General features: G+C 42.3%; 1 protein-coding gene across 29 annotated transcripts in view; it reads right to left on the reverse strand.

Moving 5' to 3' along the window:
* Positions 1 to 26,054, reverse strand: part of FNBP1 (formin binding protein 1) — a 148,584-nt gene that overhangs the window by 67,333 nt on the left and 55,197 nt on the right. For all 29 annotated transcript variants that reach the window (XM_043530232.1, XM_043530221.1, XM_037879332.2 and 26 more), the window contains 2 exons: positions 17,524 to 17,580; positions 14,576 to 14,723 (listed from right to left, as the gene is read on the reverse strand). In XM_043530232.1, coding sequence (XP_043386167.1) covers positions 14,576 to 14,723; positions 17,524 to 17,580 — 205 coding nt within the window. The remainder of the gene's footprint in view (positions 1 to 14,575; positions 14,724 to 17,523; positions 17,581 to 26,054) is intronic.

Below are 26,054 nucleotides of genomic sequence, written 5' to 3' on the forward strand. Positions count from 1 at the left end.
AGTAGCACAGTTATGTTAACTTCCGGTGGTTAGTGACAGTGCTAAGTGGACAGGGAGGCTTCTCATATTTCAAGGGACATTCAAGGTGAAGTGGCCCGCTAACTCTCCTCCAGTCATAGGAAGGAAAGGGGAGGTGGAAGCAGATGGGAGGAGGCATTGTTAGTGGGTTACAGATTGTTGTAATACACCATAAATCCAGTGTCTCTATTCAGTCCATGACTTTTAGTGTCTAGCAAAGTTACGAGCTCCCAGGCTCGTGTTTTGAAAGTATTCTGCAGGTTCAATTTGAGGATGAGGATTGATAGGTCAGATATCGCATGATAGCTTTGTGAAGTGTTCACTCACAAGTGATATGGTATTTCTGTCTATTGTTTTCCTGTGAGAGTTCATTTGAGAGCATAGTGATTGTCTGGTTTCACCTACATAGCTGCTATGGGGGCAACAATCTAAACAATCTGTTCAAACCTTGTGTTTAGCAGTGACACTGAGTTAGGCCTTGTCTACACTATCACTTATGTTGGCAAAACCTTATGTTGCCCAGGAGTGTGAAAAAGCACCTCCTGGAGCGACGTAAGTTTCACCGGCATTAGTGGTAGTGTGAACAGGACTATGTCAGAAGGAGAGCTTCTCCTGCCGACATAGCTACCTCTGCTCATTGAAGGTGGTTTAATTATGTTGATAGGAGAGAGTGGCTACATGAGAGATTTTACAGCCGCGCAGCTGCATCAGTACAGCTGTGCCACTGTAAGGTCTCTAGTGGAGACATAACCGTAGTTTCCCAGATCTGAAGAAGAGCTCTCTGTAAGCTTGAAAGTTTGTCTCTCTCTAACCAACAGAAGTTGGTCCAATAAAAGATATTACCTCACCCACCTTGTCTTGTTAATATTCTGGGACCAACACGGCTACAACAACACTGCATGTAGTGATAAGCGTAAGATACACTAGCAGAGTGAATGATAATACATAGCACTTTTCATCCACAAATCTCAACGCACTTCACCACCTCTGTGAAGTGTCATCATCCCCATTTTACAGATGGGGAAACTGAAGCACTGAGCGATGAAGTGATTTGCCAAATGGCACACAGGAAGTCTGTGGCAGAGCCCAGAACAGAACACAGGTCTCCTGACCTGCATTCCTGTTTTGCATGCACTGCATTAGCCTGACTTCTGCAAATGCTTTTCTTTAACATTATTTTGTAGTCTCTCTCTAAAAGAAAGTATATTTCTTGTTCAATCTTCTGGATTTTGAATTTAAGAAAAAAATAGATTTTAAGACCAGTTTTCCATTCATGAAGTTTCAGGGAACATGTTCTAAGATATATATAGTGAGAATGTTTTTAACCAAATCTGATGTTCCCATTAATTAGCTATTCTATCTTTTGCACATACAGCATATGTGAAAATGACAAATAATTCAGGAAACCATGTTGAACATCAGCACTTCTAATTATTCACACAAATGTATGCAGCTGAGTCACAGCAATGTGCTTATTTAAGCAGTTGATCAATAAGGAATATGGCATTCCCTTCGGAGTGTGAATGCTCAAACCCTGACCTGACCAAGCTATTTATTTTAAACATGGAGAGTCAGATGACAGGCAGGATGCAGTTACTGGCATGCCTGGCACGCAATACAGTCAGACGTGCAGTGGAGTGGCCTGTTGTCTCTGTGCTTCTATTTCCTCTGGACTGTTTCTCTGTCTATACCAACATAACCACACACCCCTAGGGGACACAGTTTCTCTTTCTAGACCAACTCGACCACACAACCTACTTGTCACCTCCCAGCCCACACTGGAGCCCCTATGGGGTACCATCAAACAACTACAACCCATGCTGAAAGAAATCTTTCCTGAACCACCTCTTCCAGTCTTTAAACAACCCCCCAACCTCATCATCAGTTCCCCACAGACCAGGACACACCAACTCAAAGCAGTGCCAGACCCTGCCAGAACAACAGATGAAAATCTGCAGACATATCTTCACTGCTGCAACGAACAACACACCTTTCAAGATACACATGCCGGTGCACCAAATGCCCCAACAACAACTACATGGCTGAAACCAGACAATCACTACACTCTTGAATGAACTAAAACAGGAAAATGATAAAAGACAAAAACACCCCATCATCTGCAGGTGAACACTTTTCACAAAGCGATCACTCTACAGCTGACTTATCAGTCCCCCTCTTCAAAGGAAACCTGCACAACACTTTCAAAAGACGAGCCTGGCCGCTTAAATTCATAACTTTGCTAGACACTAAAAAAATCATGGACTGAACAGAGATACTGGATTTATGGACTCATACAATTATCTTAACCCACTAACAATGCCCCCGCCCCAGCTACTTCCCTCCCCTTTCCTACCTATGACTGGAGGGTATTAATGGGCTACTTCACCTTGAATGGTCCCTCGAAATGTGTTAACTACTTATGCTAAACAATCTGCTCCACCTTGTGTTCCGCTGACACACTCTGAAGTGAAGTCTACACTACAGATTTACATCAGTATAACTATGGTGCTATGGGGTGTGAAAAATCCACATCCCGGAGCTACACAGTTATAATGACCTAACACTCCCCATCCCCACCTCAGTGTAGACAGCGCTATGTCAGCGTGAGGGCTTCTCCTGTCAACCTAATTAATCCACCTCCAGGAAAGGGGGTAGCTTGCTGATGGGAGAAGCTCTCCCGTCGGCGTAGCAACGTCTTCACTGAAGCGCTGCAGCTTCACCACTGCAGCATTTTAAGTATAAACCTGCCCTGAATGAGTTTCCCAGACCTGAAGAAGAGCCCCGGGTAAGCTTCTCTCTCTCTCTCTCTCTCTCACCAACAGAAGTAGGTACTATAAAGTATATACTATACTTTCCCGCCTTGTCTCTGTAATATCCTGGGACTGACAGGGCTACTACAACACTGCATATATACTAACACAAAGCATACATGAAAGAGTAGTACCCAAAACAAGACCATTTAGAGACACTACAGAACTAAGCAAAACAATGCAATGAGCTATGGAGAAAAATCCTTTAGCAAAAGAAAATACAGAGAAAACTTACAGGGACAACTTAAAAAGAAAAGTTTCCCTTGTGATGATGTTGGCTATACTATGATACACTGCAGAATTTTCAGATGCTTTGGGTCTTATCTTGCAACTGTTACTCACATGACAAATCAACATGCAGTAACATTGCAGTTAGGCATTTGTATCACAGTAATGTGAATGTTTCCTTCTTAAGTCTCCCCAAACTGCTTTTTAATCTTCACTAAAAGGTCCAGATATTCTGGTAACAACTTTGCCCGCCTTGATTTTTTTCTGGAAAAATATTTTTTTCAAGGCATCTCACCTACAGACGAGTTGAACAGCTTAACAACTCAGGTAAAGCATATCCATAACCTTCATGACCATCATCATTTACACCAAGCAAAGTGGGTATAAAAGGCTACCAGATCAGAATGGTAGCATTTTGTTCCAATTTTGTACTAGTGTAAATGAGTGTACAAGGTGCAGGACAATGGGGAATCAGACCTATTACCACCTGATGGCCTGTGTGAATGGAGTTGGGGCCTGATTCAACTACTTTTGAAGTCATTGGGAAAATTTCCATTGACTTCAATGGGAGGTGTGTAATGGAGTGCACTCACCTCTCACGAGTGCCCCCGGTGGAGTGTGCACGTGCCTGCAGTTTTTCTCAATTCCCTCTGCTCACGGTGCCACCTGTTGGCTGCTACGTATATCTAGTGGGTGTCCGGTGACACAGCCCTCCAGCCAAGTCACACTCTGTTCATGTGCAAAACGGAACAAAACAAACCCCTTCCAAGGTATACTGTCCAATCGGGCCTAACTCAAAATCCTCAGTAATGTCCTGCAGCCCTCCCTGGGCTCAGTACTTTCACTGTCCAGTAGATCCCATCACGGTTCCCCTCCATTGGCAAAGTCTCTATAGCTCTCCTCGGACCCAATCTCAGTCTGACCAACAGGGTGTCTCTCAGTACCCTACTTGGCCAGGTTGCATGCAAAGGTTCCTGCTCTGGGATGAAGTAGCACCCCCAGGGCTTCCTACCTGGAGGCTCTTCTCCTGCCCTTTGGTCCTTGGCTCTCCAGCTGGGTCAATCTCAGTTCTGCCCCCTTCCAAGGGGTGAGGGATAACAGTTCCAAGTACAATCCCTTCCCTGGGCCTGTCTAAACTCCCATCTCCCCTGTGACTTGCAATACATAGAATACAGACTTCAAGAAAAAAAAATTACTATGATCAACAAATACGTATCCCTGTTGATGCAAGATTTATTCCCCCTAAGAAAAAATGTTTTAGATATTAAACTGATCGTGTATTTGATCATGGCTGAAAAGTAAAGAAGTGGCTATTCCTGAAAAGCAAAGTAAGATTGGCCTTTATATAGTATTATAAACACAAAACTACATTAAGAGAACATTAAGGTTGCAAAGTCAAGAACTTGAAAATGAGGGAATGCCACATTTAATGTTCCCAGTGCAACCTTAATTTGCCCCCTTTATCTATAGGCCTTATCAAACAGTCTTTAATTACATCATCACATACTATATTTTCAACAAAAAGAAAAGGAGTACTATGGCACCTTAGAGACTAACCAACAGGATCCCTATCTTCATCAGTGCACAGAATGGACAGCACTCACTTAATGAGCAGCTATTTACTATTTTGTTTTCTCTTCATTGTTCAACGTCTGGCCTCGTGCTTTATTTACTCCACACTATTTACAGGCTGCTCTGAAGACAGAATTATTAATTGTCTCATGGGCTTTTCTATGCCATTCATCACTATAGTTTCTGAGTGCTTCACAGACAATTTTATGTGCACAACACAGGGGAAATTTTACCCATAATGCAGAAGATGGGAACAGCAGAAGTGTGTAATATTCTCATACATCTGTATCCAAAAAAAGAGATGGATCTGGTTGGTCTGGTTTTAGACTTACAGGCCTTGACAGTGCCCCTTTAAGTAGTTTATTCTTAATAATCTGAAACCTGAGCCCTTAGGACTCTGTTCCAGCTTTCTTAAACTTAGACATGTATAGCTGCCCATACCCAGAAGGGCATGGGCTGCACTGAATTCTTCTCAAAGAACATCCAAATCATGGGTTTGAGCCTCTTCCAGTTGGAGTATTTCCATTTGGAATTAGGCCCTTTCCTTTTGCACACGAGGTACTGGGCTATGGCATACAATACTGTATTTTAATTCCTGTGTAAAATATAACGGCCTTTTTTTGGGCACATCACTTTATTTGGGATTCTACCATAAAGGACAAAGAGACTTTCCATCAGTACACAGGAACTTTCACATCACCTCGAATGGATGAGGATTCCAAATATGTATTGCCAAAGCTCCCTCCCTCTCTTCCTTTAAAACAACTTCACCTGTCACTGGAGGTTTCCATAATTAATGGCCACACTCAGCTAGATTGTTCTGTATTATTATGATTTTTTTGTATTGTGCTTAACGCTACCTTTAAGACTCTAAGCACTTTGGTGCTGAGACCTGTTATTTGTTTGGCACAGTTCACCCAATGTATAGCACTGTGCACACTTGAAGCACAATACAAATAATAAGCACCATGACAAGATTTTTTCTGATGGACCACAGCTATTGACTAACAAATTCAGTTGCTTGGACTTCTAAATATATGGGGAAAGTGCACAAAATCCTAAATGGACACTTTGCTTAGGGTTTTATATAAATATACATAAATAAAATTAAAATAACTATGTTTTAACTAGAAGAAGAAATCAATTTAATTTTTGAAAGGCACACTATCAACTTTTATTCTTTTTTTACATTTAAATTGAATCCTAGGGTAAATGAGCTATTTTAAGCACCATGCTCACTGGAGATGTATTTGACATGGGGTGAAATTCTGGTCCTATTAAAGTCAATGACAAAACTGCCATTGACTTCTGTGGGGTCAGGAAGCGTAGAACGATGGTTCTCAAACTTTTTTTATTTGTGGTCCCCCTTGGAAATTTCGAATGGAGGTGCGAGCCCCTTTGGAAACCTATTGTCTATATACAGTACACCCTCGCTATAATGCCCTTCAGAATAATGAACCTTTGGCTACGATGAACCCGGTCCCTGGATCCCACCTCCAGGCCCAGAGCTGGAGGAGCTGTCAGCCCCCGCTGCAGAACTCTTTTGCTATGATGAACCCCAATGGCTTGGATCCCAAGGGGTATGTTAAAGCGAGAGTGTACTGCATAGAGTTGAACCCCAATGGCTTGGATACCAAGGGGTATATTAAAGCGAGGGTGTACTGTATAGAGTTGAATTCTGTTCAGTCAGTTTTCAGTCTAAGGCTATGTCTACACTTCCATTTATGTCAGGAAAACGTATGTCGCTGATGGGTGTGAATATTCCACCCCCGAGTGACATAAATTACACCTGCATAAGCACTATTGTGTACAGCACTATGTCAGTGAAAGAGCTTCTCCCACCGACACAGCTACCACTGCTCACTGGGGGTGGATTAATTATGTCAATGGCAGAGCTCTCTCCCATTGGCATAGAGCAGCTATACTAGAGATCTTACACTGCCGCAAGCTCTCTAGTGTAGACATAGCCTAAGTCTTTCGCGAGCCCCAGACAATAGAACACCAGCAGCAGCCTATTGGCACTACAGCACTCAGCATTGTTAACGTCAATGCAGCTGAACTGGGGTCAGGGATGGTGGGAAATTTTTGAAAAACTTCCCTAGTGTAGACAAGGCACTCTTTCCAGCTGAGCTGGGGTTGCTGGCAGCAGAGCTTGGTGTATGCCATCTCAGTATATCTCACTTAGCCTCTGTATGCCCCTTTGAGGGTGGAAACAAAATGTATTCCAAATTCTCCAAAGGAGAATAATGACATTGTGTGACTGCACTGAGGGAGCCATGGAGGTTTGTGTGTAATTTTAAACTTAAAGGAATCCCTGAGAGACACACAGGACACAAGTTTCAGAGTAGCAGCCATGTTAGTCTGTATTCGCAAAAAGAAAAGGAGGACTTGTGGCACCTTAGAGACTAACCAATTTATTTGAGCATAAGCTTTCGTGAGCTACAGCTCACTTCATCGGATGCATGCAGTGGAAAATACAGTGGGGAGATTTTATATACACAGAGAACATGAATCAATGGGTGTTTATCAGGACACAAGCAAGATCAGATCAGAGCTATCTGTCCGGTATTAAAAATTGCTCATGTGAAACATTTTACTTATGAAAGGTTGTGATGAAACAGCCTTATTTGTCTTGCAGAAACAAACAGTGATTGTCCCCGTGGGTTGAGTTTCAGCTTTATGTCACTCTGTTCTATTGATATTGCAGGTATATGGAGAAGTAATATTGCAAAGCAGCACAATTATCTTCGATTAATTTACATGCAGATGGTTCAGCAAAAAGTGTTCTATGCCTGGACATTTCAAAATAGGTTGAGTACAAGGGGTTTTTCCATTTTCTATCTGACCCCTTTACGTAGTCTAACTAAATTATGATATAGTAGAATACATTTTAACCAGCTGCTTTTTTCCTTCTTTGCTTTTCATTGTTTATCATTCCAAAGGGCATAATATAAGACTGGCACCATAGTGGTTAATATCAAAGAAGCTCTGTCAATTTAACAATTAACCTTTCTATCTAAAAGTTCTCCCTAATATCATTACAAGTTACTCTTAAAATTCTTATTGCCGGAAGAGATTAGAGAAAGTAATAATGTTTCTCTGTTTACCCACTTTATTTAATTTGTGCCTGTGGCAGCTCTTTGTAGATAGGCCGTTGCAGTTTCTCCCATGTAGGACATAGGAAATATACTGGATCAGATGTGTGATCTATTTAGTCCAGTACTCTGTCTTTGACACTGGCCAGCAAGAGGATTCTCAGAGAGAGGGGAAGATGGGATTTGCCTTACCAAGTGGGGGGTCAGTATTAATGAGACAATTCAGTTAAAGTGGAAGTGGGCTATTTTCAACAGTAAGGGAACTCCCGTCTTTTCACGTACTGTGTATTTATACGTGCCTACTGTATTTTCCACTCCATGCACCTGATGAAGTGGGTTTTAGCCCACGAAAGCTTATGCCCAAATAAATTTGTTAGTCTCTAAGGTGCCACAAATACTCCTCGTTGTTTTAGAAGGTGACAGAAGTTGCCTTCCCTCTCGATCAGTTAACCTCAAAGGCAGGAAATGCTGTCTCTTGAGAAGAAATCTTTGCTTCTAAGATCTGGTCTTGAGGTTCTCTCTCTCTTGTTTGTGACAACAGTCATGTAACCAAAGTTTAGCACTGTGAACAGTGTCATGAAATACATGAGTATCTTTACATGTGTGTATTTATTTATTTGGTGTTTTTCAGATGTGTGATTTAATCTTGGTCTTTTAGATAATCTTTAAATTGCGGTGTAACGGAAGGTGCATTGTGGTCCTGGTAGCATGAGAGCTGCTGCAGGAGGAGGAGGTGCAATAGTGATGGCTATAGGGATCCCAGGAGCTTCACTAAGCCCCACAGGTTGGGAAATGCAGAGAAGCTTCATGTGAGTGGATGTGGCCAGAGGGCACTAGTGTGGATGGAGGATGGGCAGTGATGGGGCTTAGAAGTGACAGGAAGATGGGCAGGCGGTAGAAGAGAAGGGAAGCTGAAGCACTTCAGTCCTGCAGTTTCAAGAGAAGAACTCCACAGAAGCAAAGCTTCAGGGACCCTGGCGATGCGCTATTCCAGTGGCCCACTCTTCGAGTGGCTCTGCTGAGCCATCTGGCCTTGGGGAAATAGGCGAGGTATCAAATCAGGGGAGTTGGGCATGGAATCTGCTCAGAGATGGGTATTGCAGAGTATGTGGAGAATGTGCATCCTCGCCCTCAAGTCCTTGATATGGGACTACTCAGATACTTAAAAGTTAAGCACGAAGGCTGGATCAGGGCCAAAGTGCTCTGCACCTTGAATGATCAAGCACACAATCAGGGTTACACTGTATTGTACTGTTGCTCATAAAGCCATGATACTGCATTAACACTACCCAAAAAAAAAAAAAAAAAAAAAAAGATATTTTGTGCTTTACAAACATTCCTACAACCCTGGAATAAATAATAGGTTAGCTACCCCTAGCTTTTCTGGCTCCTCATAAAACACCCTGCCATCTGGATCTTCTCATTGAACAAGTTCAATTTCTACTGATATTAAACAGAAAGATGCAATAATGGCAGAACTGTCCCCATAAAGCTGCCACAAGACATCTGCCTGTGACAAATATGGCAATTCTTCACAAATCCTCCAGTCATTCAAAAAAAAAAAAAACAAAAAAACAAAAAAACCCAACACCACAACAATAAACCCTAGATTTATAAATTAAAACCTCAACTCAAACAATTTGCATTATTTTTAAATAAGTAATTAATCCTTTTCATCTGATCTTAGTGCACTTCTGCATATAAAAGCGTATGTATGAATCTGCATGTGCATATTACTACATATCATTTTCCATTAAAAAAGAATACTCTAGCCTAATTATAAACACCTGCTTCTTCATGGTTACAGAAACCTAAACATGTTCACATTTAGGGACTGGCTGTGGCCCCAGCTAACCAGCATATCCACCTGCAGCTCTGGTTCTACCACCACTACATCTTTGTTCCTTCATTCACTTACATTAGAGTAGATTTCACAGAGGTCCATTTCAGTGCTACTCTGGATAGATCACAAAGGGAATGCAATTGGATAAGACATGTGCATGGTGTGTGCACTCAACCTCTCCTCCCCTTAGGCCTCGGACTCAATCTTCCTACACAATATTAAAAAAGTGCCACTTGCTACAGAAGACATCCTACTTCATTGCCATGATGAGTTGCTGCTTTGAGAAACACTTCATTATTCATACTATATCTCAGAATATGTTAACCATATTTGTACTTATTAAAAGATATACTATTTCCTGATCAGAAACCCTCATGCAATAAACTAATGGAGATAATTTTAAGGATTTCATAGCTCAACCTGCACAAAAGTCAGAATAAAACCTCTTAAATTGAAACTCACTCAGAGTTAATGGATTTGCTGGGCACACAGCCAGAAAATGACCTTCACTAGGTTTTCCTCATGTGCAGAAATAGCCAAGGGGTATATAAAAAGTATCTCTCAACCCTGTCTAAAATAGGTCTTCCTCTTTCAAACCATTAACCACAATAAGCATTTATTGCCTCCCTAGCTTTAGCATTAAACAAGCTGCAGTTAGTAGTCAGTTGGAGGTTTTGCAATGTATTCATAGTTATTTGCAGTGTGGATCTGGAAGTGTGAATTTCACAGTGGAAGATTCTAGTTATCAGCGATGGGCAGAGAGTAAAGAGAGGTTTGTTATCTGAATTATTACATTTTTACTAACTTTTCTACAGCTATCTGCCTCACTGATACTCTATCGCTTTCCAAATCTCAGCTTTCAGATGAGACATAAAACTATGTTTCTGAGCACCTGTGGTCATTAAAAATTCCCATGACACTTTTAGTAAGAGAAGGGATATTAACAACAAATTCTAAACCAGTTAATTACATTCTGCCTACCTAAATTAACCCTGTATTTTTCCAGTTGGATATGGTGTTCTTCCTTACTTCCTATCCTAAAACGTTGAGTATCCTTATGTATCAAACTGCTGTCGTGTTTTGCCCCAGAGCTGTCTGCATTTCACAATTGATCGCCTGACCCCTATATATAATTGTATATGTCACTTTGTTAAGTTTGCAATAAGGTTTGGAAATCTTCAGGAGGAAAAGAGGTAGACAAATAAATGGAATTATCATGATCCTTAAACATATCTTTTCTTTACTGCCTCATCTCTTCATTTCTTTCTCGGCTGTTACTTAACTTTCTAATAGTACTATTTAGTTTTGTAAAGCATTTGGAGCTGTATTTTGCATGAAAGACATGATGACTATAAAATTGTATGATTGTATAATGTCTTCGTTAAGCTTGTTCGAATATTCCATAGTTAATTGGATATTTTCATAACATGAATGAATGACTCCTGTGCAGCTTTTACCTGGCTACATGAACCTTATTTTTAACTTCTATAATTAAAAAGTTGGATTGAGAACATGTGTCCATAGCTCCTATAGAGGCATAATCTAGTGTACAGGTCACAGGACTGGGACTCTAGAGATTGGGTATTCCCAGCTCTGCCATTGACCTGCTGGTGACCTTGGGCAAGTCACTTCATCCCTCTATGCCTCTGTTTCCCCACCCACTCTGTCTGTCTTGTCTACTTAGACTGCAAGCTCTCTGGGACAGAGGGTCTCTATCTATGTGTCTGTACAACCACCAGCACAATGGTAGAGGCTTCTAGGCCCTACCGTAACATAAATAACGCATGTGAATGTGTGAAAGCCATTAAGCACTCTTCCAGTGCCAGATTCTGCCAGCCTTTTTCATACAGACTAGTGCCGTACTCCAAGAAAAGTCTCATTGATATTAGTACGACTACTTGAAGAGTAAGGTACTATTCAGCGTGAATAAAGGGGACAGAGTTCCTTCGAATGATTTACTCTTCTCCAGCACCAGTACCATGGAGTCCATCAGATGCAAACAAGCGAGTTTACTACCAAAAATAGACTCAAAGTGGAATGCATGATGTGACCAAATTAAAAGCACGGCTTGACCTTTGCTGCCAAACATATTTATGTTTCACAAAAATAATCTTTGCCTGATTTTTCTGACAGCTCCCTCGTGATTGACAGAAGGTCATGCGCCAAAGCATGTGATCTGTTCTATAAAAACATAAGGCAGCCAGGATTCTCACTGAGCTCCAAACCTGGCCAAGACAGAAGCAGCACAAAGTATCTGCCTTTTTATCAGTCGACTGCATGGCCACTGTCAGCCTCCAGCCATATCTGCCATACTGGATCAACAGCCTCTCCCCATACTTTTACTAGTAGCAACTCTCCAGTCTGCAACATGTTATCTATGCAGACATTAATTATATCTTTCACAGCCAGAAGAGATCTGTGAAGCTAAAAAGTTTGTCCCGTCCACCAACAGAAGTTGGTCCAATAAAAGATATTACCTCACATACCTCATCATGGTCTAATTATATATTTATACCAAACAGAGGGCAGAGCCCTCCACAGCATATTTCCAGAGATCCTGAACCATTCATGAGTGTGTATCATAAATGTTTTTGCAAGAATATCAAACCTCTGTGATATTTATCACACCAACAGTTTCCCCCCTCCTACAAAGCCCAGTGTGAGTGATGAATTATTTATGTTTTACAGCAAGAAACAACAGAGAGATGTACAACATGTCTGAAAAGAGCCTGAAGGGAAATAGCAGCTTGCTTTTCAATATTACTCACCAATATGAAAGCTACGCAAATCAGACAAGGACTCAACAGTTCAGGCATTCTACATTCATGAGACAAACACAAACCAACGGTGGATCACAGTCTTCCATTTCTACCGGCAAGAGCAAGTAAACTTTATTGTCACATACTGTCTGCTATACCGTCATTGCTATTAGCTATTATCAATAGACCCAATATGCTGTCTGAACTTGGCTTCTGCACTGGCTCTCATTAGAGTGACACTAATGACTTACTTTTCACTCACACTTCACACATTTATAGTGTATCTACTTCACTTTTACTACATATTAATACCAGTCACTTTATTCACAAGAAAAAGATACCAAATCCCACTTCCTTTTGCTATAAAACACCCACAGAAATGTGTTTCATTTGACACGTGTTCCAACTGTCTTGCCTTAATTAACTGACAGGATCTTTCTGTTAAAAAAAAAAAAAAATTCTCCCCTCAATTATGAGCTGAAACATTTGAAGTGACAGAAGAATACTAGATTAGCATGCTTCCTCCTTTGGCCTTGTATGTTCTTTTCTTCCGTTGACTCTCTGTCCATTCCCTCTGTTTGCTTTTTGCACCATCAATGATACACTCTCTCATTCTGGCAGCAGGAAGTCCACCACAAGCAAGTGTGCAATAATGCCACATGGATATGCTGGATGAAAGGTGATGGAGGTGGTTGTGGGATCTTCCACATGGGGTCTATATAGAAAATACCCTCTATGGGTATGTGTACACTGCAATTAAAAACTATCAGCTGGCACGTGCCAGCTGACTCGGGCTAAGGGGCTGTTTAACTGAGGTGTAGATGTTCAGACTCAGACTGGAGCCTGGGCTCTAGGGTGGGATGGTCCCAGAGCTCGGGCTGCAGCATGAGCTCAAACATCTACACCGCAGTTAAACAGCCCCGCAAGCCTGAGCCTCAGAAGCCTGAGTCAGCTGGCGTGGGCCAGCTACGGGTGCCTAACTGCAGTGTAGACATACCCCACGCTATTAATACTGCTCAGGCACAATGGCCTCAGAAGACTGTTTGACATTCTGCAAATTAAAGGCATGCCAAGATATACGATCACTATAGGCAGACTTCTCATCCTCCTCGGACAGTACTAAGCAGATGATGCTTTTCAGGGCCACAATCAAGCAAAGCACTTTCTGTGGGACTATCTGCAGGTGCTTAAGTGCTTTGATGGATAAGGGGCCCAATTACTCAATAAGGTTGCCAGTTTTGGTTGGACATTTTCCTGGAGGTTTCATTACATGATAATCTTTAATTAAAGACTAATCTTTAATTCCTGAAGACTCCAGGACAATCCTGGAAGGTTGGCAACCCCCACTGAGTACTTTTCAGGATGGACCCCTAGTTCGCTAGCTATCTAGAGTTATTGTTTAAAAATGAAATCTTGGGGCCTGATTCTCCCCTGCTTTGCCCCTTGTGTAGACATTTACCTGTGCAAAGTGGGTGCAAACACTGCCATATGGAGAACTATGATCTTGTAGCATTTTTGCCCACTTTGCACAGAGGTGAATATCTACACAAGGGGTAAAACAGGAGAGAACCAGGCCCTAGCTATCTGCTGTTCTAAATTCCAGGCATTGCAGAAGAAAAGCAGCTATGGACACATCCTGTATAAGGACCATGGATGCATAAGCTACTACCTGGAAACTGATATAAGCATACACCTTTGCTAATTTTAGCAGAGTAGGAGTAAATCTGAGTAAAAAAATGGATCCCCCCCCGCCCAACCACAAAAATTTGCATAAACCCCCCCAAACACCTATTTTTTATTAGCTACAATTTTAGACAACGTTTTGTTAACCAGCTCTAGCATGGTAAGGGATGGTGGTCCAGTCCACCGATCAGAATTCTTTCAGCTAGTCTCTGAGATGAAGCATTTTTGTTTATTGCATAGTAAACGCTATACTACTGTACAAACCATGTTTTTTTGGCTGAAGATGCCTCAAGCACATTTGGGTTTTATGACATTATTTAGAGAATGTTCTCCTGCAGTTGTTGCTGTCTGATGCTATAATGTTTGATTCAAACAGTTCAGTGGTTTCGCCTGTGAATGTACCCATTTTTCCCCCCTATGCTCAGTTCATTAGCAAACCTTGATTGTGTTTAGTAACTTTGTGTTAACCTCCTGTCAAAAGATTTGCTTATCATTGAACTCTACTACCATTAATCATCTGCTTTAAATAGATAATTAATTGTGAATGAGTAAAAACAAATCCATTACCGATTTCCTTTCCTGTTTCAGCTCTTGCACAAAGCGGGTTAACTCTGCAGTGATCTGAGAAGTCATGTTTTCCGAAACGACTTCATGCTGGCCAGCATAGTCATTCATTTCATTCAGTGTGGCTAGGAAGGCTTTGCATGATGTGTATCTGCAAAAGAGAAAAAATACAGAATACTTTTAGTCCATTTGTTTTCAGGAACACATACTCCAAAGGGAACTTGCATTCCTCCCAGCATTCAGTATTACTGCACAAAATGGGATCGTAGCACAAGTTCATTGGCAGGAGTTTACTGAAAGGGAGCCCCATGCCATGCAGTGGCAGTTCTCAGAAAATAACCATGACATAATATAGTTTTACAGTGGCCTCTCTTATAAATACCAAAAGCATTTGGGCTTTACCAATCTAAAAACCATTCAGAAAATATTTTCTGGCTTCACTAACCATTATGTCCCTGATCCTGCTGTTTGCTGCACTCAGGCATAGCAGCACACCTATTTCAGTGAATTGCCTAAATGATTAACATTTAGTTAATGTGATACATACATACTAGTAAAAGAAAGGAAGAAATACTTTCTAAGCATTATTTAGATGTGGATCAATCAGAGTTTATCTAAAACCCTTTCAAGATGATGTTCACTTTTTGCAAGGTGTTTGTCCTCAATACTTTGTGAGGTATTTCCCCCACCCCCCGTGTCTCTTTAGCAGCTTCTAGTGATTGCCACAAAATTTATTTTCCATGGGTGACAGCATCTGTAACACTTCATTCCATGTATTATTAAAAAAGGGAAAAAATAAGCTTCCATGCATCTGGTTAATTTCAGGAAGGCAGATTATATCATTCGCATGCACAGAACTGAGCCAGCAGAGCAGCATTTAATGCCCCCAGCACAGGCTGGAGTGCTGACCAACTGGAGGAGAGAGCAGCTAAGGAGAGTTGCACTTCTAGATACTAAAATTATCCTATTAGTGTTAGATGCTTATTGCAGCTTCCTGTGCTAGGAGCACATAAATGATAGCAGAACTTAAAGGGACAAAGGTAATGGAAAGGGGTAGGAATAAAGGTGAGAGTAATAAAAGGGGGATGTGGGAAGCAAGTGAAGAGAGGCAACAGTGAGTGAGTGAGTGTACACAAATGTAATGGGGAGCAAAAGAAAAGACTGAAAGAGAGGTAGCTATGCAAGGGGGGGAAAAACAGCAAGGGAGAGAGACTAAAAAAGGTATCGTTATTGGAATCAGCTACACTTATCAGTCCTGGTCAAGCAGCATTGCATCCAGAAAAGCAGATTGCAGAAGCAGTAGGGGAGGGTCATAGCCCTGACTTATAGTTAGAAAACAACCATCCAACCACTAAAACCAAATAATGACACAAGGGGCCATATTCTCAGATAGTGTAAATTGGTCTAGCAGCTGTTTTACAACAGCTGAGTATCTGACCCAAAATCTAGATAAACCTAATTATGTAAACTATTGAGTCCACAACTGTACTCACTGAAGTCAATTGAAACATTCCCATTGGCTTCAATGGATGCAGAGGCCAGTCTATTTTCAGCTTCCAGTGGAGAAGAGCTAGTCCCTCATTTATACACTCCTCTACAGTTTGAATCTTTAAAAACTTGTGTGTAACTATAAGAATTTGCAGTTAACTACCTTTGAAAATGCTGGGTGCACTGATATAAGTCAAGAAATGTGAAGTTTAGGTCTGACAGCCTGTCCTTTGGGAGTTTCCCATTCTAGGATGCTCAGCTTGAAGAATTACTCTTGAACCAATGAATGTCAGAGAGATCCTTTAAAACATGTATGTGTTCTACCATCATTTGCATACATTTCCTCAATGTCAGCCATTGGAGGAGCTGTTTGGAAACAGCACTGCCTATCTGGCCAGCACCATTCTAGCTGTCCCTGCCACTAGAGATACCATCTGGGTCTCTGGGTCAAGTGGGGACAGTTGGAGCAACACAACGATCTCCGGCAGCATCGAGTCAGGCACCCAGCTCTGCCCCCGGAGATGGAGAATCCAGCCAAGGAAATCCTCCTCCTTTCACCCTCTTCCCCATGAACTGCCCATTCCTCCACTGATGTCATAACTTTACTCTTCATCCATTTAATAAAATGGACTGGACAACATAATAGCTTGGTGCTTATACCGGATTCTGCATTTTTAAAGCTCTGCGCTAATATTCTGGGACTGATTCTTCCACTGAAATCAAAGGAGTTTAGCTATTGACTTCAAAGGAATGAAGATTAAGCCTCAGTTAATAAGGCTGGGATTTTCCAAGGGGCCTAAAAGAAATTAGGCACCCAATGTCCACTGATGTTCAATGGGAGTTGGGTGCTTAAGGACCAAATTTAAACCCCTTTGAGCTTTACTATTAAGCCATAATTAGCAGATGGGCCTTTTGTACAGCTATGTCTACATTTACAGTGGTGCGTAGAATACACACACTGCACGCCCAGCTAGCATGGGTATAAACAGCAGACAGTGAGGCACTGCTTAGGCAAGTAGAGTACAGACATGCCAGACCCTTAAGTTATACACCGTGCTCAGTTCGCTATACGTCCAAGCAGGGCTTCCCCCTGCTACAATGCTATTTTTAGCAGTGTAGTGTCTGGCTGCCTCCACACCTCAGTGAAAGACTCCTGCAGCAGGGAAAGGCTTTGGCAGAGGGGAGGCAGTGGGGAAAGGCACCGGCAGTTCCCCGCTGCTGGTGACTTTCCCCACTGCCCCGGAGCCTTTCACTGCCATGTATAGCTACACATCACAGTGTGGACACAGCCTGCTTTTCACTGTGGCATGTAGCTACGCAGATCCTATCATTGGCTGCAAGTGTAGACAAGGCCTATTTCTAGGACTTCTATATTCTTTTACCACACTTGCTGCTTGATAATTTACTCCCCTCTCTCCACCCACTAAGACATATCCCCACCCATAGATTGATAATGAACATACTTGTATTCTTCCTCTTCTTTGGAGTTCTTTTTGGGTTGATATTTCTTTGAAAGGTTCCTGAAATTAAAAATAAATAAAAATAAATATATAAATAAGTTGTATCTTACAATTACCAGATAGTCTCCACATCCTTCCACGCTCTCATCACCCTAGCATTTAGTTGTAATGCTTTGATACATTATTTATTATTTGTATTGCAGTAGTGCCCAAAGGCCAGCCCCCCATTGTGCTAGGCACCTCACAAACATATAACAAAGAGACAGTTCCTGGCCTGAAGATTTAACAATCTAAGTGTAAGACTATATACAACAAGTAGATACATCTCTCTCTCTCTCTCTCTCCTCAATGCTTTTTGTTAGCCTAATGTGCAAACACACTAACAAATCCACGGCCACCACGGCTGTAACTATGCTGCACATTCCGAACATCATGGTGGCAATAGTGACTGAACTCATACTGTCCTGCTCCGTAAGCACATGCCTTGTCTACTTGAGCAAAAGAAAAACCTCCTGCAGCTATTAGCAGCATTAGGCCTATGACCCACACTTGAGCTGTTCTGATTCCATCCAGGAGAGAGCAGCACTACATATACACATCAACCAGCCCATTACAGTATGATTTGCTATACCAGACACCACCAGTGGCCCATTAAGTCTAGTAATACTCCTCAGGCTGTGGCCTCTGCTTAATGCATAGAAGGAAGGTGAAAAAACACTGGCCAGCTGTTGGATGCTGCACAGATGGGGTAAGGGGGAATTCCTTCTTAACCGTTGTGATCATCTGATGCAGTGAGAAACAGGAAACCTGATTACCCCATTTTAATCACATATAATTCTACACATTATTATTGGTCATCAAATTATCCACTCCCTTGTAAAATCCTACTAATGTTATTTGACTGCTCGTGCCAGGGACAGAGAAGCCACAGGTAACGGGGTTCAGCAGTTCTCTTCTAGAAACCAGGCATTACAAATCCCTAGCCAATGGCAAATCTAGAGTTTAACATACTGTATGCCAGCCACTCACTCAGTGGAGCTCATCAGTGCTGATAGCTTCAGAGTTATAATGTTCTCCTTGTCACAGGAATATTTGTCTCCTACTCTCAGTCTGGCACAGCTCAGAGTATCTTTTGAAAATGCAGACTAGATAGGATGATAAATAAACCTGCCATGGTGATTGTTTCAGGGCTTCAATGCAGAACAGTAGGCAACGTACTGAAATCAAATAAAGTTCAGTTTACAGAGGAACCTGCCATTTTGTATTGTCACATGTCAGTTTCACAACACTAAGCAATCATGGTTCCCACAATAAACACCTCTCTATTCCTCACTTTCCGTGTTTATTTCCTTATTTGCTAACGGTCTGCATTTCCCATTTCCTCTTTTGCAAAGACAACTTTATTATTTACCCAAAGCAAACACTCTTCCATCAAACTGTTTTTACTTCTCCATTTTCTTTTCTTCTTTACACTTTAACTTAAGGGTAGAGTGGAGATGCAGCTAAGGAAACCAGTCAAAACCTATTCAACATCTGTAAATTTATACTTTTCAAAATATGAGGGGAAAAAAACACCAAAAAACTCCCCCAGGAAGAAAAGTCTAGAGCAACATTTTATCATCCATACCTAAAAGGTCACTTGATGAAGGATACTAAAGGCTTGTCTACACTTACTGGGGGATTGACACGTGGCAATCGATGCATCGGCAGTCAATTTAGTGGGTCTAGTGAAGACCCACTAAATCGACCACAGATCACTCTCCCGTCGACATTGTGTAGCGTGGACCCCACAGTAGGTAGATCTAAGTACGTCAACTTCAGCTACGTTATTCATGCAACTGAAGTTCCATAACTTAGATCGATCTCTCCCCTTAGTGTAGACAAAGCCTAAGAGTGCCCAGAGTACAGTACCGAAACTGGATGAGACACCTTTATTAACAGCAAATTGACTAACTCCTACACAATGGGCCAAACTGTGGGCCATGACACATCATCGTTTTAAGCAGAAATCCCTACTGACTTCAATGGTATGTTCTTCTTAAAACCTGATGGTGTGATAAGGCCCCTTGACTTCAGTAGGTTTGCACTGGTAAAACTGAGAGCAGAAATTGGCCCACTTTATCTCAGTTTTCTTATCTGTTCTGTAACTCTTACATGAGCACAGCGGCTATCAAAGTCAGCAGGGCAAATTCTGCTCTCACGTACATCCTGTCAACCCAGTAAAGACACTGGGGTTATTGACTAAATGAGAGAAGAGTTTGGCCCAGAGTGCTCTGTGTCTGCAAGAACAGCAGGTCTGGGCTAAACGTTCATTTTTTCCCACATTCCCATTCTTTATTTCCTTGCACCCCGCCCTCCCCCCTTCAGACAGATATCACATCAGCAGTTGCCTCTCTACAGCTGGGGTTTCAAAGGGCTGCTCCTTGGATGGATGGCTAATCCAGGTCCTCTTTTCCCTTGGGGACTTAGTGCATCACATGCGTGACATTGCCTGACTCCCAGTGAAGGTAACAGGAGTTGTGCCAGAGTAAAAACTGCATCAGGACCTCAGGAGGTGTTCGTGCTCTATACTGTGGCCTGCTCTTCTTTAAACCATACACCCCCACATAACTTCCTTGCCAAATTTTCCTCTCCAAGGTTCCATATCTGACTGACACATTAGCTTTTGCCTTGTCACTGGCAGCAAGATAATGTAGACATATTTATGGCATTGTGTATTAACTAAAGGACACAAATGCAGGAAACATCAAGGTCAGTTGACTAACAGCAACTTCTATACCTTAATGATAAAACACATCCACAGCAAATATAGGTGACAAGATTATTGATCTGACTATGGCAGATTTTCTAAAGAAGGCCTGTCCTGAATTCAGGAATAATTGCAGAGGGGGATTCATAGGGTGAATATCCTTCACGGTGCTAGTTAGTATTATGACATTTAATAGTGTCACATGCAATGTTCAAGTGTCCCCATGGGAAAAGGAGTGAGAGAAAGAGAGAGGCATCATGACCTAGTAAGTGAGCATAGACAATTCCTATGCTGGAGTACCCGGACTTTCCATATTCTAATCCAAGCTCTATCACTGGAGCTCATCGCTATGAGGCCATGGACAATTCCGTTAACATCTCTCTGCCTCTGTTGCCCCAACTGTAAAATGGCCATAATAATATTTTCCAGCTTCATATGGTTGTTGTACGCCATTTTATAACCATTAACACACAAGTAGTATTGGCCAAGTCTTTGCCCTTGGGGCTAAAGGTGCTGCATTCATTGTGCCAGCCAGAATTCCTCCTGAGGACTCCCAGAGTGCATGCACTGGGACAGTAGCTCCCCCACACTTTCAAAAGGTGCAGCCTGCGCCCTGCTCCATGCCAGCTCTACCTGCCAGGGGAGTGGTGAACCTGCCCTCATTCCACCTCTCCCATTCCCTTTTGGCCACCTAACATACATGGAGAACTAGGAGGGAGTAGGGACTGTGCTTCCACATGTGGTTCTGGCCACACCCTGCGCAAGGATGCAAAATGACAGATGGAGAATCTTATGTTCCTCACCACTTGCACAAACACACTGAGGCCAGCCAGAATCCACCTCATTATTAGCATCTCTATTCCCTCCTATGCCTCTTCCAAATAAAGGATGCTCTAAAACAGCAAACTCCTCCCTTGTTAGCCTACACATTAAACATGGCAGTTTAAACCAAAGCATATTACTGCTGCAGGAATTCGGGAAGCAGTTATGCATGTCCAAGGTACATAGTGCCATTGGGATCCTGTGCGGAATGCCTGCTCTCTGGTTTCTCAGTATGGCTTAATTTCTTCATTCATGGGGCAACAAATGAGGGGGAATAAGAAAAATGCACACAAAAGATTAAATACTCTACTAAGACATTTTCACCCAAAGAAAAAGTGCACTATCTCCTAGCTTTTCAAACACCATGTTGCCTAATTAAACCTGATGTGTCCAGTTGTCATCCCTGTGTGAGCCTCTGACTGTGCAGAATCACCTTAAAGCACTATGAAAAGCACCAAGCAGAGCACGTTTTCACATGCAAAGGATTAGAAGGTGTATGACAAGGATTAGCAGTTGGATTAAACAAACATGTTTCATTGTTTATCACATATTGTGTCAGCTGGTTTTTTTGTTTGTTTGTTTTGTTTTACTAAGAAAAAACTTAAAGTTGGGAACAGTAACCAAAGCTCTAATATAGTCAGCGGGAAATGTTTTCTCGTGTAAGGCTTGATCCTTCCAGGTACTGAAGCATACTAGCCTGATGCTGTAGGCAACGTGCTTAAAGTTAAGCATGTGACCAACCCTGCTGAAATCAATGGGATTATTCACATGTTTAAAGTTAGGCATCTGCTTCAACATGGTGCTGGATCAGGGCCAAGAGCGTTCAGTACTTTGCATGACAAGCCCTGTAGTATTTGCTCTATAGAAATGCATTTTGCAGTAGGGTGCGAAGCTTTCCTGGACTTGGTAGTACCAATTAATTCTCAAATTTTCATGGTGTTTGAAATGCTCTTTCATACCTATCTTTCTTAGAGCTATCTATACATCTTTGCAGGAAACTAAGCTAGTATCTGTGGTATCTGAGAACCTTGGCCCTTTGATACTCTGAGCTCATCCTCTATTAAATAAAATCAGATTTGTGTATGTGTGTGTGTGGAATACCCTTTGAACTTCCAGATCAAACCACTAAACATGTCAAGACCCAAATAAGGGTAAAAACACAGTGCAAGAACTACTGATGTTGGATCAGTTTATTTTAGCATTTTTTCCCTAAAGTCTTGGTTTAATGATTCAATATTTATGATATAAATAACTTGTAATCATATGAGTAAGAGAACCATCAGTTTGAGCAAGATGTGAATTTGGGTTTAAAATCAGGAACAGTTAGAAGTAAATCACAGAGTGTGAAATTTTCCGCTGTGCAGAGCACTTATGCATCACTTAAGCGGGACTTAAACAATGCACAGACCTTGCGCTAATCATTTGTATTCCTGCTCAAATAAATTTGTTAGTCTCGAAGGTGCCACAAGTACTCCTTTTCTTTTTGCGAATACAGACTAACACGGCTGCTACTCTGAAACCTGTCATTATGCAAGGCTCTGAATTTAGCCGTATGGAGTGGAAATCTATCAACTTCATGAAAAAACTCGTACAGATACAGACAGACATCATCTTCCTTTCCAAATGCAAACAGATGGACATCGTACCAAAAGGACTGAAGGTAAAAAATCCATTACAATCTACATACCACACAGACTACGCTGACAGCTTGTGCCACACACTCTCAAAGAAACTGCGGAACCACCTGATCAACATCCTCTACAGCAAACAGGGAAAGATTGAGAATGAGCTCTCAAAACTGGATACTCTCATAAAAAAAACAACCTTCCACACAAACTGCCTCATGGCTGGACTTTACAAAAACTAGACAAGCCATTTACAACATACACTTTGCTTCTCTACAAAAGAAAAAGAACACTAAACTATCTAAACTACTATATGCCACAAGAGGCCACAACAGTGGTTCCCTTAACCCGCCCAGCAATATTGTTAATCTATCCAACTATGCTCTTAGCCCAGCAGAAGAATCTGTCCTATCTCGGGGCCTCTCCTTCTGCCCCTCCACCCCCACAAACAGGATACAGTTCTGTGGTGACCTAGAATCTTATTTTCGACGTCTCCGACTCAAGGAATATTTCCAACACACCTTTGAACAACATACTAACCCACAGAGACCTTGCTACCAAGACTACAAAAAGAAGGATTCTGGGTGGACTCCTCCTGACAGTCGAAACAACAGACTGGACTTCTTCATAGAGTGCTTCCGCTGACATGCACGGGCTGAAATTATGGAAAAGCAGCATCACTTGCCCCATAACCTCAGCCGTGCAGAACACAATGCCATCCGCAGCCTCAGAAACCACTCTGACATCATAATCAAAAAGGCTGACAAAGGAGGTGCTGTCGTCATCATGAATAGGTTGGAATATGAACAAGAGGCTGCTAGGCAGCTCTCCAACACCACTTTCTACAAGCCATTACCCTCTGATCCCACTGAGGGTTACCAAAAGGAACTACAGCATTTGCTCAAGAAACTCCCTGAAAAAGCACAAGAACAAATCCGCACAGACACACCCCTGGAACCCTGACCTGGGGTATTCTATCTGCTACCCAAGATCCATAAACCTGGAAATCCTGGACACCCCATCATCTCAGGCATTGGCACCCTGACAGCAGGATTGTCTGGCTATGTAGACTCCTTCCTCAGGCCCCACACTACCAGCACTCCCAGCTATCTTTGAGACACCACTGATTTCCTGAGGAAACTACAATCCATTGGTGATCTTCCGGAAAACACCATCCTGGCCACTATGGATGTAGAAGCCCTCTACACCAATATTCCATACAAAGATGGACTACAAGCCGTCAGGAACACTATCCCCGATAATGTCACAGCAAACCTGGTGGCTGAATTTTGTGATTTTGTCCTCACCATAACTATTTCACATTTGGGGACAATGTATACCTTCAAATCAGCGGCACTGCTATGGGTACCCGCATGGCCCCACAGTATGCCAACATTTTTATGGCTGACTTAGAACAACGCTTCCTCAGCTCTCGTCCCCTAATGCCCCTACTCTACTTGTGCTACATTGATGACATCTTCATCATCTGGACCCATGGAAAAGAAGCCCTTGAGGAATTCCACCATGATTTCAACAATTTCCATCCCACCATCAACCTCAGCCTGGACCACTCCACACAAAAGATCCACTTCCTGGACACTACGGTGCTAATAAGCAATGGTCACATAACCACCACCCTATACTGGAAACCTACTGACCGCTATTCCTACTGACATGCCTCCAGCTTTCATCCAGACCACACCACACGATCCATTGTCTACAGCCAAGCTCTACGATACAACCGCATTTGCTCCAACCCCTCAGACAGAGACAAACACTTACAAGATCTCTATCAAGCATTCTTACAACTACAATACCCACCTGCGGAAGTGAAGAAACAGATTGACAGAGCCAGAAGAGTACCCAGAAGTCACCTACTACAGGACAGGCCCAAGAAGAAAATAACAGAAAGCCACTCCGTCACCTTCAGCCCCCAACTAAAATCTCTCCAACGCATCATCAAGGATCTACAACCTATCCCGAAGGACGACCCATCACTCTCACAGATCTTGGGAGACAGGCCAGTCCTTGCTTACAGACAGCCCCCCAACCTGAAGCAAATACTCACCAGCAACCACACACCACACAACAGAACCACTAACCCAGGAACCTATCCTTGCAACAAAGCCCGTTGCCAACTGTGCCCAGATATCTATTCAGGGGACACCATCACAGGGCCTAATCACATCAGCCACGCTATCAGAGACTCGTTCACCTGCTCATCTACCAATGTGATATATGCCATCATGTGCCAACAATGCCCCTCTGCCATGTACATTGGTCAAACTGGACAGTCTCTACGTAAAAGAATAAATGGACGCAAATCAGACGTCAAGAATTATAACATTCAAAAACCAGTCGGAGAACACTTCAATCTCTCTGGTCACTCGATTACAGACCTAAAAGTTGCAATTCTTCAACAAAAAAACTTCAAAAACAGTCTCCAACGAGAGACTGCTGAATTGGAATTAATTTGCAAACTGGATACAATTAACTTAGGCTTGAATAGAGACTGGGAGTGGATGGGTCAATACACAAAGTAAAACTATTTCCCCATGTTTATTCTCACCCGCCCACCCCCCACTGTTCCTCAGACCTTCTTGTCAACTTCTGGAAATGGCCCACCTTGATTATCACTACAAAAGGTGCCCCACCCCCCCTACCCCACTCTCCTGCTGGTAATAGCTCACCTTAAGTGATCACTCTGGTTACAGTGTGTATGGTAACACCCATTGTTTCATGTTCTCTATGTATATAAATCTCCCCACTGTATTTTACACTGAATGCATCCGATGAAGTGAGCTGTAGCTCACGAAGCTTATGCTCAAATAAATTTGTTAGTCTCTAAGGTGCCACAAGTACTCCTTTTCTTTTTGCGAATACAGACTAACACGGCTGCTACTCTGAAACCCCAGATAGAATCTACGTCAAGGCTACACAACTTCCTGTGGATGGCCCATCAAGGACACTCAGCTCTCACAATGGGCCACTGAAGAAACTCATCCAGTCCAGATGGCTCTTCCTGAAAATGCTTCAGACAATGAGGGGCCAATGGCCTCCCCCTGTGAGTCAGCAAACCATGTAAAGACATATGATATGCTCATGTCACCCTGGAATCCATCTTGGGTCAGTAACCGATGAAGTGAGCTGTAGCTCATGAAAGCTTATGCTCAAATAAATTTGTTAGTCTTTAAGGTGCTACAAGTACTCCTTTTCTTTTTCCACAAACAGGGGCTGTGAACTTCCATGCATATAGGGTTGCCAGGTGTACAGTTTTCGACTGGAACGCCCGGTCGAAAATGGACCCTGGCGGCTGGGCCATTAAAAGTCCGGTCGGC

Source organism: Chelonia mydas, chromosome 16 (assembly GCF_015237465.2).
Source record: "Chelonia mydas isolate rCheMyd1 chromosome 16, rCheMyd1.pri.v2, whole genome shotgun sequence".
Lineage (NCBI taxonomy): Eukaryota > Metazoa > Chordata > Testudines > Cheloniidae > Chelonia > Chelonia mydas.